The sequence below is a fragment of the Mytilus edulis genome, chromosome 6 (assembly GCF_963676685.1).
Source record: "Mytilus edulis chromosome 6, xbMytEdul2.2, whole genome shotgun sequence".
Taxonomy (NCBI): Eukaryota; Metazoa; Mollusca; class Bivalvia; order Mytilida; family Mytilidae; genus Mytilus; species Mytilus edulis.
The window spans coordinates 44,289,686-44,307,421 of NC_092349.1; the positions used below are offsets into that span (position 1 = coordinate 44,289,686).

General features: G+C 32.0%; 1 protein-coding gene across 1 annotated transcript; it reads left to right on the forward strand.

Annotated features, from left to right (window-relative positions):
• The first annotated feature begins 453 nt into the window (after positions 1–453).
• LOC139526412 (collagen alpha-2(VIII) chain-like) lies at positions 454–2,643 on the forward strand. Its single transcript, XM_071321558.1, has 3 exons — positions 454–567; positions 1,373–1,405; positions 2,222–2,643. Exons 1-3 carry the CDS (start codon positions 462–464, stop codon positions 2,641–2,643), a joined length of 561 nt encoding a protein of 186 aa, XP_071177659.1. The 5' UTR covers positions 454–461.
• Positions 2,644–17,736: the final 15,093 nt, after the last annotated feature.

Genomic DNA, 17,736 nt, shown 5'->3' on the forward strand with positions numbered 1-17,736 from the left:
AATTTAACATTTCAACTATTTTGATTCGAACGACAATGAAGTTTATGATGCTTACAGAAGTATAAACACACTTAAATATGATGAAGAGTTCACGTGTACACTATATGACAACGTAAACTTTCTTTTTGGAATTGATTTTTGAAATACGAGAAGTGAAAACATTTGCGGAACAAACCTGCAGATCTAAAAAAAATTATGATGATGTTAAATTTAGAGCATACACATTTGACCATTTTGATGTGAGGTAATTCCTTGCAAAACAAAAGTTAGTTATAAAAAGAGTTCGACATACCCAATTTGTTATTTTAATGAAAAGAAAAAAACAACAAATAGATGATATTTTTCATGGAAATTATTGCAACTAGAGAACGAAGAGAACAACGTCTAAATGTTTTGCAATGTAGTAAAGAAAAGTTTCTGTAATAAATAAGTTCTTTTAAATTTAGATTTTGACAAAGATCATGAAGCTTCTAAGCAGCGTAAATGTTCTAACACTGATTTTCTTGGTCGAGATGGTTTGTGGAACCCGCCTTGGATATCATTACAAAAGATACAACAAAGGAAAAGGTAAAGCATATATTTTTATGTATTGTTTGTATAACAGTTATGATAAAAATTACTTCATAAAATAAAATTTTCTTTTCTGATCTTTCTTTCGATATTAATTGGCCGAAACTAAAAATAAAAGAAAAAGAAATAATAGAATCTAACAAGTTTATCAAAGCATTTGCAACATTGAGAAAACTCGTCTTTAATTTAACGGTTTTCGGTTATCTTAAAGCGAACATATGTGGTCTTTTCGTTTTTTGTTTTTTTTTTAAATTCTAAATTTTATTGAAAGTAAATATAAATTGTAGATTGTCAGCAGATAGCAGTAACACAAAACGTTTAATGTAAAAACATTGAACATTTGCGGACTTCATTTTTTTTAATATATATTTTGATCTCAACAAAGTCTATAAAGCAGTGTACATGTGTCTACTGCAAAGCGTTGATCGATTGTAACTAGCAACATTCCACTGGTTTTAAATCGAAATTTTGACAACTTTGAACAGTATTACATGATCAAAATATACACAGTTTACAGATGGTAAAAATTCACAACCACGTGTGAAGATTATTACAACTCACACATGTCACATGCGACTGTTATACATCTGAGAGGTTTATCTAGCTATAACACATGGTTTAATTCACCATTTCTACATATGAAAATACATGTACCAAGTCAGAATATTAGATTTGTTATTCATTCGCTTGATGTATTTGGGTTGATGAATTTAATTGCCATATTCTTAATGGCTGTCCGTTTTTTTTAATTTCCTAGGAGTAATTTTACTTTTTGCATGGAATTGTATGCTTTATATTTTAGGGAACTCCTACTGGTATAAGAAAACATGTTCATGTAAGTGCTTTCCATTTGCTTTATGGCTAAATTCTTACTACTTCACAAATTTAATTTATAATTATGTTTTGGCCAAAGTGCGTTGAGGAAATTGTCGAAAGTGTACAAATGCTCAAGACTGGACAGCCAATCAAGCTGGTCACCATTATCTCATATCTATTTTTTTGCGTTTGTTTTTAGATAGACTTTTTCTCATTTTCAGGCTCTTAATACTGTTTATTCATTTCAAGTTCTTTTTTATGCGCATTTATTATTGTTTGATATCCTCGTTCCGTCATAATAATGTAATCTGGACTCTCAATTTAATAGAAATTCTGGTACTTTAAAATCTTTTAGATAAAACCACAATATGTTTCCATTCTGTACAACTAATATTTTTTTTCTGATCCTTTTTGCTATGCAAAGGCATTACAAGTATAAACGCCCTTGATATCATACTATGACGAAGATGTTGTTTACCAAGTGCATAAATTCGAATTATATCCGAGTAAATTTATCGACCAATACATTGGATGAAGGATACATACTAAATGTTTTTCAGTCTAGGATGTTTTTCATTTGCTCTAATTTGCTTTGAATTGGCTATCAGTAACTGCAAGAACTCTGAGATCTGTATTCAGTGGTGTTTTTTGTTTGTTTGGTCTCTGGTGGAGAGTTGTCTAATTTTAAATAGTACCACATGTTTTGTGCTCATTGGTAGATCATTTGGTTTACTCATTCACTTAACAGTTGCTCAAAATACGCAACAAAACCGAACAAATTCATCCATGAGATCAAAAAATGGTTTTCATTAACTTATTGATAATCTGATTTCAGACGCAAAATGTCAGTGTCTAAACAAAGACACCACACCAGCGTTTTCAGCTGTACTCACGCATGCGCCAAACGTTGCAGCGAATACAGCTGTCAAGTTTGACAAAGTTGTTACAAATATACAAGACGGCTATGATCCAGCTACAGGAATTTTCACCGCACCTACTGATGGAGTGTATCATATATCTAGTACCGTCACAAGCCCCAGAGGAGGAAAGCTGTTCGTTAGTCTGTATCAAAATGACATGAAGATAACTAGCATTTGGGTTAGTCCAGCAGATGCCACTTATGAAATGGGCACAACAAATATGGTATTGGACCTAAAGGAAGGAGACGAAGTCTCCATTAGGTCACGGGGAAATTACGTAGTTCACAGCAGTTCCGATTTCTACAGTTCATTTTCTGGCTTTATGATATCCAAATAAAGAAAACAGATATCTACAGTGTGTGTTTTTATTTAATGTACTCCATTGCCACAGCGGGGGTATTAAGAGTTTTTCTTAACCGTCCGTCCCATTTAACTTCTGCATTCTTACTTGTGCCTTGTGCAACTGTTTAAAAACCAATACACAATTCATGTAATCACAACACGAGTTGTAATTGGAGGTCACTTATCGTTTTAGATTTATGCGGTTACATTGCCATTATTTTGACATTTCATTTACGAAGAAATCAAATGAGCATAGACAACTAAAACAAATATAATGGTAATATTATTATGAAAGGACAAATATAACAAGTATACTTAGGATGACAACATGTTATGATTCTAGCTTATAATGTAAAATTTGATAACTAACAAATTATGAATATGACAGAATATGACAATTGTCCTTTCGTTTGATATGTTAAATCTTTTGATTTTGCAATTTGATAAGGGACTTTCTTTTTATAACATTTTCCTGGGAGTTCCGTATTTTCGTGATTTTATTTTATACTGCTCAGTCAAACCATTTTTACTGGAACTTACCAGCATTTGAAAAAACTAAAATCATAAAAACATAGACTCTGATTTAGTCCTACATGCTGCATGTTAAGGGCCAGCTGAAGTCCGGTTGCGGATTTTTTTCTCTGTGGAAAATTATCCTTTGGTGGCTCTTGGGTGTTTATAGTGGGGTTGTTGTATCTTTGACACACTACGTGTTAACATGTGTGCATTGTGCATTTATACATTGCAGACTGTTTAAGTTATCCTTGTATAGAAAAATGTTTGCTTATATAACTTGAAGTCAATGAATGTAAATCAAGGCAAGCATATGCATGCATGTATCTATGACTGAGTAAACAATTGTAAAAAAAAAGGAGCATGCACAGGATCTATATAAAAAATGTCGAATAAAGACATCAAGGAGCTATAAAAAGAGACCAGGCAGATGAATACACTAAGGCGTTGGTTTTGGGGTTGGGTTCGGAAAAAAAAAAAATTGAAAAACAACAAATACTTACCACTTACATTACAAAACTGGGGAACGCTGAGCAGTTATTGCTAAGAGTAAAGAGATAGGTGTAATTCTTTACAGTTTATGGCCATTGCATTTAGTGGATACACTAGAAAAACACAGAGAGTAGGTACGATAAGGCCACATTAAGTACCTTACTTCTAGCTAAAATTTCTAAAAGGGACCATTATCATACCAATTAAATTAAACCCTTAACAAAAAATTATTAGAAAAAAAGTTTTTCAGTTAACAATTTACCAATCAATCTTCTTTACATAATGTTACAAATAGCAAAGATTTCGATTTTCATCAAAATTCAATGATAACGTTTCTATTGCTTTTTGGGAACATCAACATCGCATAATTTGACAAATTTATCTTTTAAAATTTATTTTGGTATGACAAATTCAAAAGGAGTAGGACCGATGAGATCCCTTTTTGGTCCCAAAATAATAGCAGTTTTTTTTCAAAATTGTTAAAATTGGAACCTTTACTTATTTATTGGAAAATAGAATGCTCCTGCTACATACATATTGGCTGTTTTTGACAATACAATGCACATGTATCGAGTAATAGCATCATGCTAAATTACTAAAATCTTCACATAGCATTTTAGTTAAAATTTAGACGGTTCCCGTCTTAAAAGAAAGTGGCCACATTTGTGTTCATTCTCAATATTGAAATGTAAGTTGTATTTGATGATAATACATAACATATATAAAGGTAAAGGATGAACACGGATGTGGCAACTTTAATTTTTGACAAAAAACATCTGAAAAGTGACATTTTTTAGCATATTTGATCGATTTTTCATATTTAAGCTTAAATTGGAGCGTTTGTAATGTGTAACCCAGTTAAAATCTTTCACATAAACTAGTTGAATCAAATGAAATAGACACTTAGGTGTTTAAAAAGTGTCCGAAATCTTTCGTCAGATGAACCTGAAATTTGAGGCCTAAATCGGCTTTTTACTTGAATAAAAAAGTTTGTCGAACCTTGCATCCTATGTGTCCTATAGGCTAAAAATTCGTTGCAATTTGGCAGATAATATCAACTTAATTGGAGATTAATATTTTGTCAATCTTGTAGTACTAGTGTAAATGTCATGACTTCATAATAAAAGCTGGAAGATAATAGATCTAATTCACTTTATAACATAAAATTGAGAATGGAAATGGGCAATGTGTCAAAGAGACAACAACCCGACCAAATAAAACAAAAACAAAAAACAACAACAGCAGCAGAAGGTCACCAACAGGTCTTCAATGTAGCGAGAAATTCCCGCACCCGGAGGCGTCCTTCAGATGGACCCTAAACAAATATATACTAGTTCAGTGATAATGAACGCCATACTAATTTCAAAATTGTACACAAGAAACTAAAATTAAAATAATACCAGACTAACAAAGGCCAGAAGCTCCTGACTTGGGACAGGCGCAAAAATGCGGCGGTGTTAAACATGTTTGTGATATCTCAACCCTCCCCTATACCTCTAACCAATGTAGAAAAGTAAACGCATAACAATACGCACATTAAAATTCAGTTCAAGAGAAGTCCGAGTCTGATGTCAGAAGATGTAACCAAAGAAATTAAACAAAATGACAATAATACATAAATAACAACAGACTACTAGCAGTTAACTGACATGCCAGCTCCAGACTTCAATTAAACTGACTGAAAGATTATGATTTCATCATATGAACATCAGGCACAATCCTTCCTGTTAGGGATTTAGTATCATACCATCATAACATATATGAGAAGAACATAACCCGTGTCATGCCAACAACTGTTTTTAAAATAAATGTGTTTAGTTCCGACGCAAAGACCATATCAGTGACTCAATATTAACGCCAAAATATGCAATCTTTAATGACTTGACAACAGTATCGTAATTATATCCCTTCTTAATAAGTCTATTCAAAGGTTTTGTAAGTTTCTGAGGTGAATACTGACACCTTTGTGCTTTATAAAGAATATTTCCATAAAAAAAATGGATGTGAAATACCTGAACGTATAAAAAGTCTGCATGTTGAGCTATATTTACGAATGATGTCTTTATACCGATGATAAAATTTAGTAAATGTTTTGACTAGTTTGTGATATCGAAAACCCTGGTGTAATAATTTTTCAGTAATACATAAATTTCTCTCGTTAGAATCTAAAACATTGTTACATACACGAGCGAATCGTACAAGTTGAGATATATAAACACCGTAAAATGGTGACAAGGGAACGTCACCATCTAAAAACGGATAATTAACGATAGGAAATGAAAAATCATCCCTTTTATCATAAATTTTAGTATTCAGCTTTCCGTTAGTGATATAGATATCAAGATCGAGGAAAGGGCAGTGGTCATTATTAGTATTAGCTTTATTTAAAGTAGGTTCAGCAGGATAAATTTCATTAATATACATACTGAAGTCGTCATTATTGAGAGCCAAAATATCATCCAAATATCTAAAAGTATTATTAAATTTGTTTATCAGATGTTGTTTTGATGGGTCTTTGCTTATTTTTGTCATAAATTGTTTATTAACCAACTTGAAATATTTATTCACCAACTTGAAATATTTGTTTTTACCTTGAACTAATATCCTTCATATCCTGACCCTTGTCGAACCAAAGTATTTTTGGGCAATTCTATATCACTATACTTAAGATTATACTGTAAACCATTTTTTGGCGCTCATACTTTTTATTTAATATATAAATGACATTTTCTAGTAGTATACTGTGTCGCAATTATTTAGATTTTTTACTTAATGGTTTTACAGTAATGGCATTTCTTTATTTTAAGAAAATGACATAAAAACTGTTATCCCTGTGAAAATTGAAGAATTTCAATAACTTTTAATTTTAATGTTATAAATTAAAAAAAATAGTAATTCTTATTGTTAAAGTTGTTGAATACCATAGTATGTTGAACTGTAAATGATTTGTGTTTTGTTTTGGTGTCACATGTATGTTGTTTTAATCAAAATTTTCCTTTAATTTTCTGTACATCTGGTTACCCTATATCTATCTGGCATCACACTCTGAGTAATACAATTAATATGTTGACCTAATGGTATTAAGGTGGTACAAATATACATTTACTAAAATTAATTTGACTCGTTTAATTTTCATAAAATTTTGATGAAATATATTTTATTTGACCCTTTAAAAAATATATGAATTTCAAAAATCTTTTACCACACACTTTCTTTGAAAATTTGTTCATTACATAAATAACAGGTTTGTGTTCAATGAGAAGCTTAATACTTCCTTATTAATAGATAAAAAAAAGGCAACAGTAGTATACCGCTGTACGAAAGTAAAAAAAAACATATAGAGAAACCAAATCCGTGTTACAAACTAAAACCGATGTGACACATTTCTATTATAAGAGGAAAACATCGGAACAATAGAAACATTGAAGTGCAACAAAACAAACGTGATTAAAACATCGAGCTGCTTTTAAAGAGGTTCTCCCGATAGTATTATGTGCCACATGTGGAGCAGGATTGGTTTACCATTCCGGAGCACTTTAGATCAATCCCATATTTAGATGGGGATCATGTTGCTCAGTACTTATTTTTCTATGTTGTGTTTTGTATACTATTGTTTATCTGTCCCTTTTAGTCATAGCGTTGTCAGTGTAGTTGATACTTTAATTGTCCTTCTGGTATCTTTAAGGACATTTAATATTCTTTTCTAGAACATGTTTGCCAAAAGTGTACTGGCCATTTACAGATTTGATTCTGTAATTTTACACTTATATTTTCAGTTGTTTCCCTTTACTATTACTCGTCTGGTTCTTCACCGTACATGTTAGATTATGTTCATACAAAACAAGAAAAAAAGTAAGAGATAATTAAAGAATTTTAACCAATCTTTAGTAACATAAACTTATTTATTTCAAAAGGTTTTAGCTAAATAAAAGATTAATGTAATAACAGATTTGAAAAACTTAAATATAACGTAAACTTTGCACAATTAAAATTGAGCCTATCCAATATTCTCATCATATGATAATGATCAATTATTAGAAAAACATTATCTAATTTACCGAAACTAAACTCTAACTCCCTTGAAGCACCGTTTTAGCACTTCTTGTACATGTAGTCTCAGCAGCAACCCTCTACTAAGGAAATTATAATAGGAAATGTAAGCTCTGAAATAACGTCAACTGCGACATTTACATGTACACTTTAAATAGATTTTGAAGATTTCTTAACAATTCCGACGGTTTAAATGTCCGGCTCTTTATCAAACAAGATATCTGACCTAAATCCTAGGTAAATAGATCGAACGGAGCTCTATGGTTCCGAACCTTCAACAGAACACTAAGTATTGGAAATAGTAAATGCATTGAGACTGAAATAAAAACAAAATGTACATTTGTTATATATTAATATCATTGCTTTAGAATTACTGCCAAATTGATCTTTGAGCATGAATAGCGTCATGTGAAACACTTTCTTCATAGCAATTATGATTTGTAGAGGACAATTTCGATAGATTATTTTTTATGGAATGTTCCATAATAGGTTTCGATCAAACAAAGTGTATGAAAACATTTCATAGATACAGATGATCAAAATTCGTATATCTAAGTACTAAGGCTTAACCGATTTATTTAACAATTTCAGAAGCGCACTGTTGATTGATGAAGTTTATATTTTCAGCAATCAAACTGCGATACTGAAACGTAAGTATGCGTGAACTGTAAGCATGAACCCATTTTTGGTTCTATGACAAGAAAATCTCCACAGTTTCAGACAGATTTGGACTGATAATGAGTTCAAATGAGGTGGCACGCAGAGAAAAAAAGAGATCTTATATTAAGTATAATCATGAATTTTATTTTTTGTCAAAAATAAAATCAAATGAGAACTTAATCATGACTTAATCATTTTAATCTCCAATAATAAAATAGGTCGAACAAAGATACCAGAGGGACAGTAAAACTCATAGGTTGAAAATAAACTGAAAACGTCATTGCTAAAAATAAAAAGACAAACAGACCAACAAAAGTACAGAAGACAAAACATAAAACACTAAAGGCTAATCAAAACACGAGCCCCATCCGAAACTTGTGGTGATCGCAGGTTCTCCAGAAGAGTGAACAGATACTGCTTGTCGTGCTTCTTATGTTATTACTAAACCGGTAAAAAATCTAATTCGGTAGGTCACTATCATGAAGGGAAGGGTATTGTAGTTACGACATAGTGTAACATAGTCAGTAATTGGATAAATATATTTTATTAAGTATTTACAAAGTCAAGAAAGGTTCTAAAGTTCAAATGTTCGAATGTTCACAAACTGTCTTTAAATTTGAATAGTTCGAATGTTCTATATCTCACACGGGCACGTGATTGTATCTGTTTAGTCATGATGGATTACGTTCGGATATTTATCGCATGAGTTCCAGCCTACCCACAGGGGGGAGACATTGGCGGAATCTCCGGTACCAATCTGTCGTACCAATCTCTCCTCTCTTCGAGTCCAAAGCTGGATCTTATATAGTTCAGAGGGGCAATCCATCAATTGTCAAAACTGGCCATAAATGTCAACCGTTGTATATAGTAGTCTAGCTATTAAGTAATACATGTACTAAGTTGGTCAGTTGACAATGTTATTAACATCTGCGCAATGCAATTATATAACGTCAGCAAAATACATGAACGATAAATGTCTGTAAGGGTCAATTTCATGTATTTGAAATTGTATTAATTATGTAACTAGTAAATTGGAACACAAATTGTGTTACATAATCCCTTCCCTCGCAATAAGAACGAAAGTTGGGAAAATACGATAGTCCTTCTTCATTTATGCTATTATAAATCCAGAAGTTCCTTGTTAAGTTTTGGGTAACCTTCACCACTTTATAGTTCATAAAATTCGGCAAGTCCAACATCTGAATGTAATAAGTTCATTACATTCATCAAGTCCAATAGCTGGATATATTTACACATAGTTCATTCGAATCATAAGTTCAATATTTCGGTAAACATAGTCATGTTTTATTTCCGTCACCATCATAGTATGTTGTTCCTCAATATTTGGTAGTGTACACGTGTCGGTCATCATCATCTCCATAACGTAGTAGTTGACGCATCTAGCTGGTTGGTTCGTCCTTCTTAAGAGAGGCTGTTAACATCGGCCTTCGGTTAAGTTTCGTCCTTGATCAATGGCGCAGAGGAAGACATCTCTCTGGAATCGGTAACATCTGTTCCAACCAATTGCGTTGACATCATTTTGTACCAATTCGTAGTTCCATTAGAACCAGAACTCCCACAGTCTTTTTGGCTAACCAAGATATATTCTTAATTAATTAACAGTACAAAAATATGGCTATTCCAATGAAGATCGCACCTAAACCCCACTGATAATACTTATCTCAATTTGGAAAAATTAAAACTTGTTTTCTTCTCTTAATTTCCTATTTGTAATTTATCAATCAGATAATTGACAGTTTGTTAGCTCGCCTTAAGTTCCAAACGTTATCTTAGCCTAGCAAAATTAAGTTTTCCCAATTTCTACGTATATAAATCAATACGTTCTTTTTTTACATCAAATTATCTATTTAAAACAAATACGTTCTTTTTTTATATCAAATCATCTATTTAAAACAAAGAAATAAAAGGGGAAAACTGTCGTATACAACTTCTACAAGTTTTTAAAATCCTACATAACATGCATAATAAAAACAAATATATGTTTATTTACACAAGACATAAAAAATAGATTTAAAAATTAACAAATTAAAAACAAAATATAATTTGATCCTTTTCTATAAGCCCTACACCTATAACAAATAATATATACTAAATATTATATGTGTTACTTTGTTCCCAATTGTAAAACTTTTACAGTTTTAATTTTTTGTTTCATTAATTAATCTTAACGTTAAAAATAGACCAAAAAATTAACAACGTTTAAGATTCCATTAATAAAATTTTAACTACCTCTTGCGCAATTTGTAACTAACTCTACATTTCATATTTGACAACAAAAACACCTTATTGCGAAAAAAATGTCTTTCTCTTTAATGTATTACTTTTTTTTCTAAAATGAGTATATAGTTTCCTTATCAAACCATTTCCTTTCTTTTTTATATATCTATTTTTCATTTGTTTTAAAATTTCAAACCTACTGCCTATCCCTTTTATAAATTTCAATACGACTTAGTGTTAGGGTATGTGTTGAGATCTGAGTTTAAAAATATTATATACATTTAAAAACTTAACTAACCTCTTAAAAACTAAAACAATTAAAATAAATCTATGCCTACTTATGAACAAAACACATCGTTAAGATTTTTTTTTCCAACTCCTTAATTAATTATTTCCTTATTCTTATTTTAATTTCTGACAATAATCCTCATAATTGTTTACTTTTCAATTTCAATTTTATTTGAATGCTTGTTTTCCTTTAATATCAATTATCTGATTCACTTAAATTTTGTCATTAAGTTCTGAAGTTCATATGTCTCTTATTTTTTCTTTACAAATATCAGTCTACTACAACAATAATAGTAAATCCCTAAGGGCAAACATATCCATGTTTTTCTTTAATGTGCTACTTTATGAAGATACTTCTCTTAATCTATTAACAATATGTAAATATGGCGTAATCTAACACCATTAACAACTTGCACCATTTAAAAACTAACATCACTTATGTTAATCAACCGAAGAAGGGGTTGGAATCTAAAATTATAGACTATTTGTTTTCTCTAAACAACTGTGCGTAAACACTTACCAACTGCGCAAACCATATCGCCAATGGCTATAACACGCAAACAATGTATCCTCAAAGGACCCTTAACTTCATCTACCAAAGGTTCTTAATCAACCTTAATTTACACCGGTGCTCTACTAATTTTACGCAAAATACATATTTTCTAGAATAATTGAATGTATCTTCAAAAAAACAACCCATAAATATATGATCAAAACAAAAACCCAAAATACCTCCAAAAAATGATATTGCATCAGACATATTTACTTTTTTTTAAACATATTTATTCTAAACGAAAATCTAGCTTCTTCAAACTTAATTTTTTTTTTAAGTATCATATATCTAATTTATCCTATCTATTAAATAACAGCCTATAAAAATAACACTTAAAAAAATAACCTTGTTCTCGAATAAAAAAAAGGTGTATAATATTCATAATTTTTAAATTGACCTTAATACCTTAAATCGCTAAATAATAGTTTTATTTGAACCACATCTCGTGAACAAACTTCTTATTTCAAGCATTTTAAAAATACGACCTTACTCCCTTTAACATTAAAAACTTTACTGAATATGTGTGCCCTCCCTTGAAAAGCCATTTCTATATGTTGTACTGACATAGAAATATCTTGATTGTCCATTAAAAAAATGAAAGTAACTGAGTTCTTACCTTTTATATTCCTTCGCGTTATTTTAGACAATCCAAGTCGATCGTGGTCAAACGGCATCAAATTTACTAATGTAACATAGTCAGTAATTGGATAAATATATTTTATTAAGTATTTACAAAGTCAAGAAAGGTTCTGAAGTTCAAATGTTCGAATGTTCACAAACTGTCTTTAAATTTGAATAGTTCGAATGTTCAATATCTCACACGGGCACGTGATCGTATAGGTATAACTGTTTAGTATTGATGGATTACGTTCGGATATTAATCGCATGAGTTCCAGCCTACCCACGGGGGAGGGGAGACATTGACGGAATCTCCGGTACCAATTTGTCGTACCAATCTCTCCTCTCTTCGAGTCCAAAGCTGGATCTTATATAGTTCAAAGGGGCAATCCATCAACTGTCAAAACTGGCCATAAATGTCAACCGTTGTATTAGTAGTCTAGCTATTAAGTAATACATGTACTAAGTTGGTCAGTTGACAATGTTATTACCATATGCGCAATGCAATTATATAACGTCAGCAAAATACATGAACGATAAATGTCTGTAAGGGTCAATTTCATGTACTTGAAATTGTATTAATTATGTAACTAGTAAATTGGAACACAAATTGTGTTACAAAAGAACATATCCGATATCATCTGGGAAACGTTTATTCTCAAACGACCAACCAAGTCGTGATCGCGTCCGTAAAATTACGAAAGGATGATTTCAACTTCACTTTTTGGAACTCTTGGAAATACAAGCCCGAAAATATCGTATCAATTGGGAGATATATACTCCGTATGCAGGCGCTGCTTGTTTTCGACCGACACTCATTGTCAATTTCGAAGAGCATAAAAATATTAAGGAAATGTATAGCTGTTCCCGTTTCATTCCAAAGTATTTACTTTACATTTTCATATTTAAAAAGTTTTAAAAAATGCAGGGTAAATATATGTTGGTTGAGTAAAAGTGTTCAATCATTTTATCTGACGCCAGTCTATTGTTCTTTCTGTATATTATTTTTTAGAAACCACTGTGTTAATTTAAGATAACGTATATTAGAGAAAACAACACAAGCGACATAAGTATCTACTTTATACGTTAAATGTTACTTAACAATGGTATTTGTACGTAGGAAGCGTCAACTTCATGTTATTTATACCTTCCAAGCGTCATTTCAACATACATTATACATATGAAAGTGAAAATTTTTATTTTGGATTGTCATTCTTTTCCTAAAATAATTTTTAGGCCGTTAAACAGGTGAAAACGTTCATGTTTTAATCACTGACTTTGCATACGTAAGATGGTAAGTCCATTGATTGTTTTTACATATTCATATTTTTTTGACAGTATGCTAAAAAATACGATTTTTATAGATAAAATGAAATATTTCAGTATCTTTTAATTTAAGTTGTCATATTTGATATCTTTTTTTCCAAATTGATTAATTTAAGTTTTCGGTGAAGTCGACATTTGTATCTTTACAGTTGTTATGTTAATGCGCAATGTTATTTATCAACCGATGGACACTTATTTAGATTACTAGAAGATCTTTGAAGAGTCCCAAGTCATCAATTCCAATTTTTTTAAATGCGTTGCAGCGCATACTACAGGAAATCGAACAAACTTTGAAGTTCATGCAAGGAAATAAATCAAGATTAAAAAATTATAAGGAGTCAAAACAGATAAAAGTAAATGTAGCTGATGGCTGCAATTTTTTCCCCTCTTTGGAAGTTTTTTTTTTAAATGCAGAAAGAGCAAGAGCCATTACAACATTTGTAAAGTAAATTGGAGGAAATTTCAGTCATACACTGGTACACACGATTTCATATTACATTCGCTTATTTTACAGTCTGAGTAAAACCGTTTTCAATTAATATTTTATAGTGCGTCTTTTCTGTTTGTAATGTTAATATACTGCTGTATCAGGTTTAGGGTGAAGGTTTGCCCCTGTTAACACGTTCAAATCCGCTGATTATATTCCTAAGTCAGACAAAAGTTGCAGGAGCATTGAAAACATTTTATTAAAAAAATCTTATTCTGAGTATTTTAAGCAGCAGCAACAACAACTCTCTATCCTCGACTAACGGCAGCAGCAAAACACACACAAGAAGGTAGTGAGCACAAGAGCTGTAGAGGAAGTAAAACACCTTGTTTATGGCTCAACATGAAGCAGCAGCAGCAGTGGCAATACTTTAAAGTGTGAAATGAGCACTACTACACTAGGCCGATATTTAATAACACAACTTGAAAACGTCACAGAAAGCACCCAAATTAGAATTTTAACCTATCAATATAAATAAAAAGATATGGTGTGAGTGCCAAGGGGACAATTTTACATCCTAGTCAAGTCCATAAATTTGAGAACGCGGACTTTACAGAAAGCACTCCAACCCGTAAAGCCCTGTCTCGTAGTTGCAACGTTATAACGCCCAACATTGATCGATTCTGTTCCGGAACTATTTTAATTTACTCCATCTTCTAGTGAAGGGTTGGCCTGAGCTGGAACTGGCAGTGATTTTGCATTGTAATCCAAGATAAAAAAAACAAAAAAAACCCAAAAAACACCTAGAACTATTTCTATACACATCTACCCATCCGAGAAGTTTAGAACCAAAAAGGCGGAAAGATGTAGGGACTCCCAATCGGCACTCCGGGGACGATAAAGAAACTAACATCGGCTGTATAACGTAATCCAACATTGAAGTTTAAATATTTCTTCTCACAGATAAGATGAAGTCTTTTTTTCCCTACAGATTCAATTTAGTTTCGCGAAATGTTGCACAATTCTGAAGCGCAAATTCGATGCATGATTTCTCGAAAAACCTATAGAAATTAAATGATACGGTTAGTATTCCTATCATGGTAGACCAGTTGCCGCATCACAATGTAAGGGGTATATTCACATCACTTAATGTCATACATCTGATATTTCAGGAAGCTACCATTTGATTTTAGGGGGGGGGGGGGGGGGGGGTGGCTACGATAAAAAAAAATTGTGTCCTGCACTTTTTTAAAGTTGTAATTTCTGTCCTGCATTTTTATTTTATTTGGTCCTAGGTTTTTTTTGCCCAGTTGCTCATCCTGCCTTTTTTTCAATCGAAACTCATGTATACTGTATTTTTTAAATCAAAATTTCTGTCCTGCCTTTTTTTTTAAAATTTCATCCAACCGGAACTTGTACAACCTTATCTCAATAAATCTAATGATGAAACAAATGTTTTAAGCTCTTTGATGAAACAAATGTTTTGATCTCATAGGTTAAATCCGTTTACATGGTGTCAACAAGGGGGTATAAAAGCGTCAAAAGGGGGATATAAATAAAACAAAAAGTCATATATCACAGAAAACTATTTCTTATAGGAAATTGTTGTTTAAAAACAAATTACATTCTTGCTTCGTATCACTAGTTTCCAATTAATTATTATCTGTCAAGTTCGTAATCCAGTCGTAGCTATATAAGTTACGACAACAATTACAAGAACCGTCAATGAATTGTAGTCTAGGCCTTTTATCTGCAATATAGTAATATGCATTTTCTACACAAAATGTAAAGCTCTGGAAACACTCAGTTTTGAAGAGACCATTAATTGTGATAGACTCATTTTTTAAAGATTAACAATAACATATTAAAATTCTTATTAATGTACAAAAAATGAACGAAAAACAAATATGTAACATGGCACCAAACGACAACCACTGAATTACAGGCTCTAGACATGGGTACAGGCACATATGTACGTAAAACGGGGTTAAACTTGTTAGCGGAGTCTCAATCCTCCCCCTAAACTGGAACAGTGGTGTTAAAGTACAAGAACGAAATGTAAAAATCATTTGAAAAAGGCTTATCTGTAGATATTCGGTCTCCACAGTATTTCTTGTACCTTTTGGGAGCCCGCAAATATATTTGCTTTTCTCTTTATTTCGTAGCAACGTTATGTTACATATTTATATATGACGTTTAATGCCAAGACGCAAATATAGGCTGATTAAGGAGGTTTGCTACTCATTTTTAGACGTTTGTCAGATTTTCGGAATCCTCTGGTTTATCCTTCAATGTGCCTCGAATTTTTTTGCAAATTAACCCCCTTTTTTATTCATATTTTCATTCCATATTTTTAAATAAGCCATTTTTCAAAATCTTATAAAATCCTTGTTATTTTTTAAATAGATGGCCAATGTTTAAGGAATAAAAAGTCTAGAGAAAATTGTTTCCCGCCACATTTTCAACGCCTTTGTATCTCGAAAACATGCACACGGACCCTCCATTTTTTCTGTTTTTATAGTTTCTTTCATTGTATACTATCAATTTATAACAGTCTTTTAAAAAACTTGTTATTCTAAAATAGAGTAGCAAACATCCTTAAGTTTAACTTGGGTTAATTAAACTAAATTGATTATCATTTGTGTGGGACTTGTGCTTAATTATCTAAAAACATTTTGTTGATTGATAATGATCGTTACTCATCTAGACTAAGTGTTAACTGGTTATACAAGTTCCTGACCTGTGGAGTGGAGCTGTAGGATACTTTATTATATTTGTTTGTCTGTCTGTCTGTCTGTCTGTCTGTCTGTCTGTCTGTCTGTCTGTCTGATTGGTGGTAATGTCTGGTTGTCATGTCTGGTTGTCTTGTCTGTCTGGTGGTCTTGTATGTATGTCTGTCTGGTGATCTTGTCTATCTGTCAGTTTATCTGGTGTTGTTGTCCATCTGTCTGTTTATCTGGTGTGTCTGTCTGTCTAGTGGTCTTGTCTGTCTGTCTGTCTGTCTGTCTGTCTGTCTGTCTGTCTGTCTGTCTGTCTGTGTCTCCTTGGTGGTCTTGTTTGTGTGTCTGTCTGGTGGTGTTTTTTTATGTCGGTCTGTCTCTCTGATGGTCTTGTCGGTCTGATGGTCTTATCTGTCTGTATATCTGTCTTTCTGGTGGCATTGTCTGGCTGGCAAATATCCATGATTAAATCCAGATCAAGTTCGATTTTGTTTGGGTCTTATGAGTTTGACCGTGTTATTCTGTATATGCTGGATACAATCCACGCTAGTCTGTGTCCACACTTGTTTCATTCTATATTTCATAAACGTGTTTGTAAGAAGTTCTTCAGCAAAAAAAACTTCGTTACTTATGTGTTCAACCTTACTGTAGATACTTGTTTAATGAGATGATTGGTGCAATATAACCAGGAGATTGCCACTCAGATGTTCCGTTAATTTTCTTTCTAATTTTGACATCAAAGAAGGAACGCACAATCTTTTTATTTGTTTGAAAATTTGTTTCGGAGGGGCATCTTATTTCGTACAGACAATTTGATGAAGTATATATATGAAGCATAAAGAATAAAACTTTTAAAAAATCCTATGTTTAACCACAAAAGATGAATGGTCGATATCTAACGATATAAACAATCAGATAGCTAACTACAAGGGGGAGTAATGTTGATTTTAAGCAACTATCGGTTACCGTATGACCTTCATTATTGAGCTTTAGTCCAGACCAAGGGCTCAATTTCAGATTGCCTTATATATGTACTGACGAGAACTATCTTGATATAAGATATACGACACATGTATATGTTGGCGTGAAGTTTTGCATCAACCATAAATATTCATCTTTAGATATTTTTTATAATTTCACACATGTATGGTGATTCTGACTTGACTATAAGGTCTATCTGACGGGGTTAAAAAAAACCTTCAA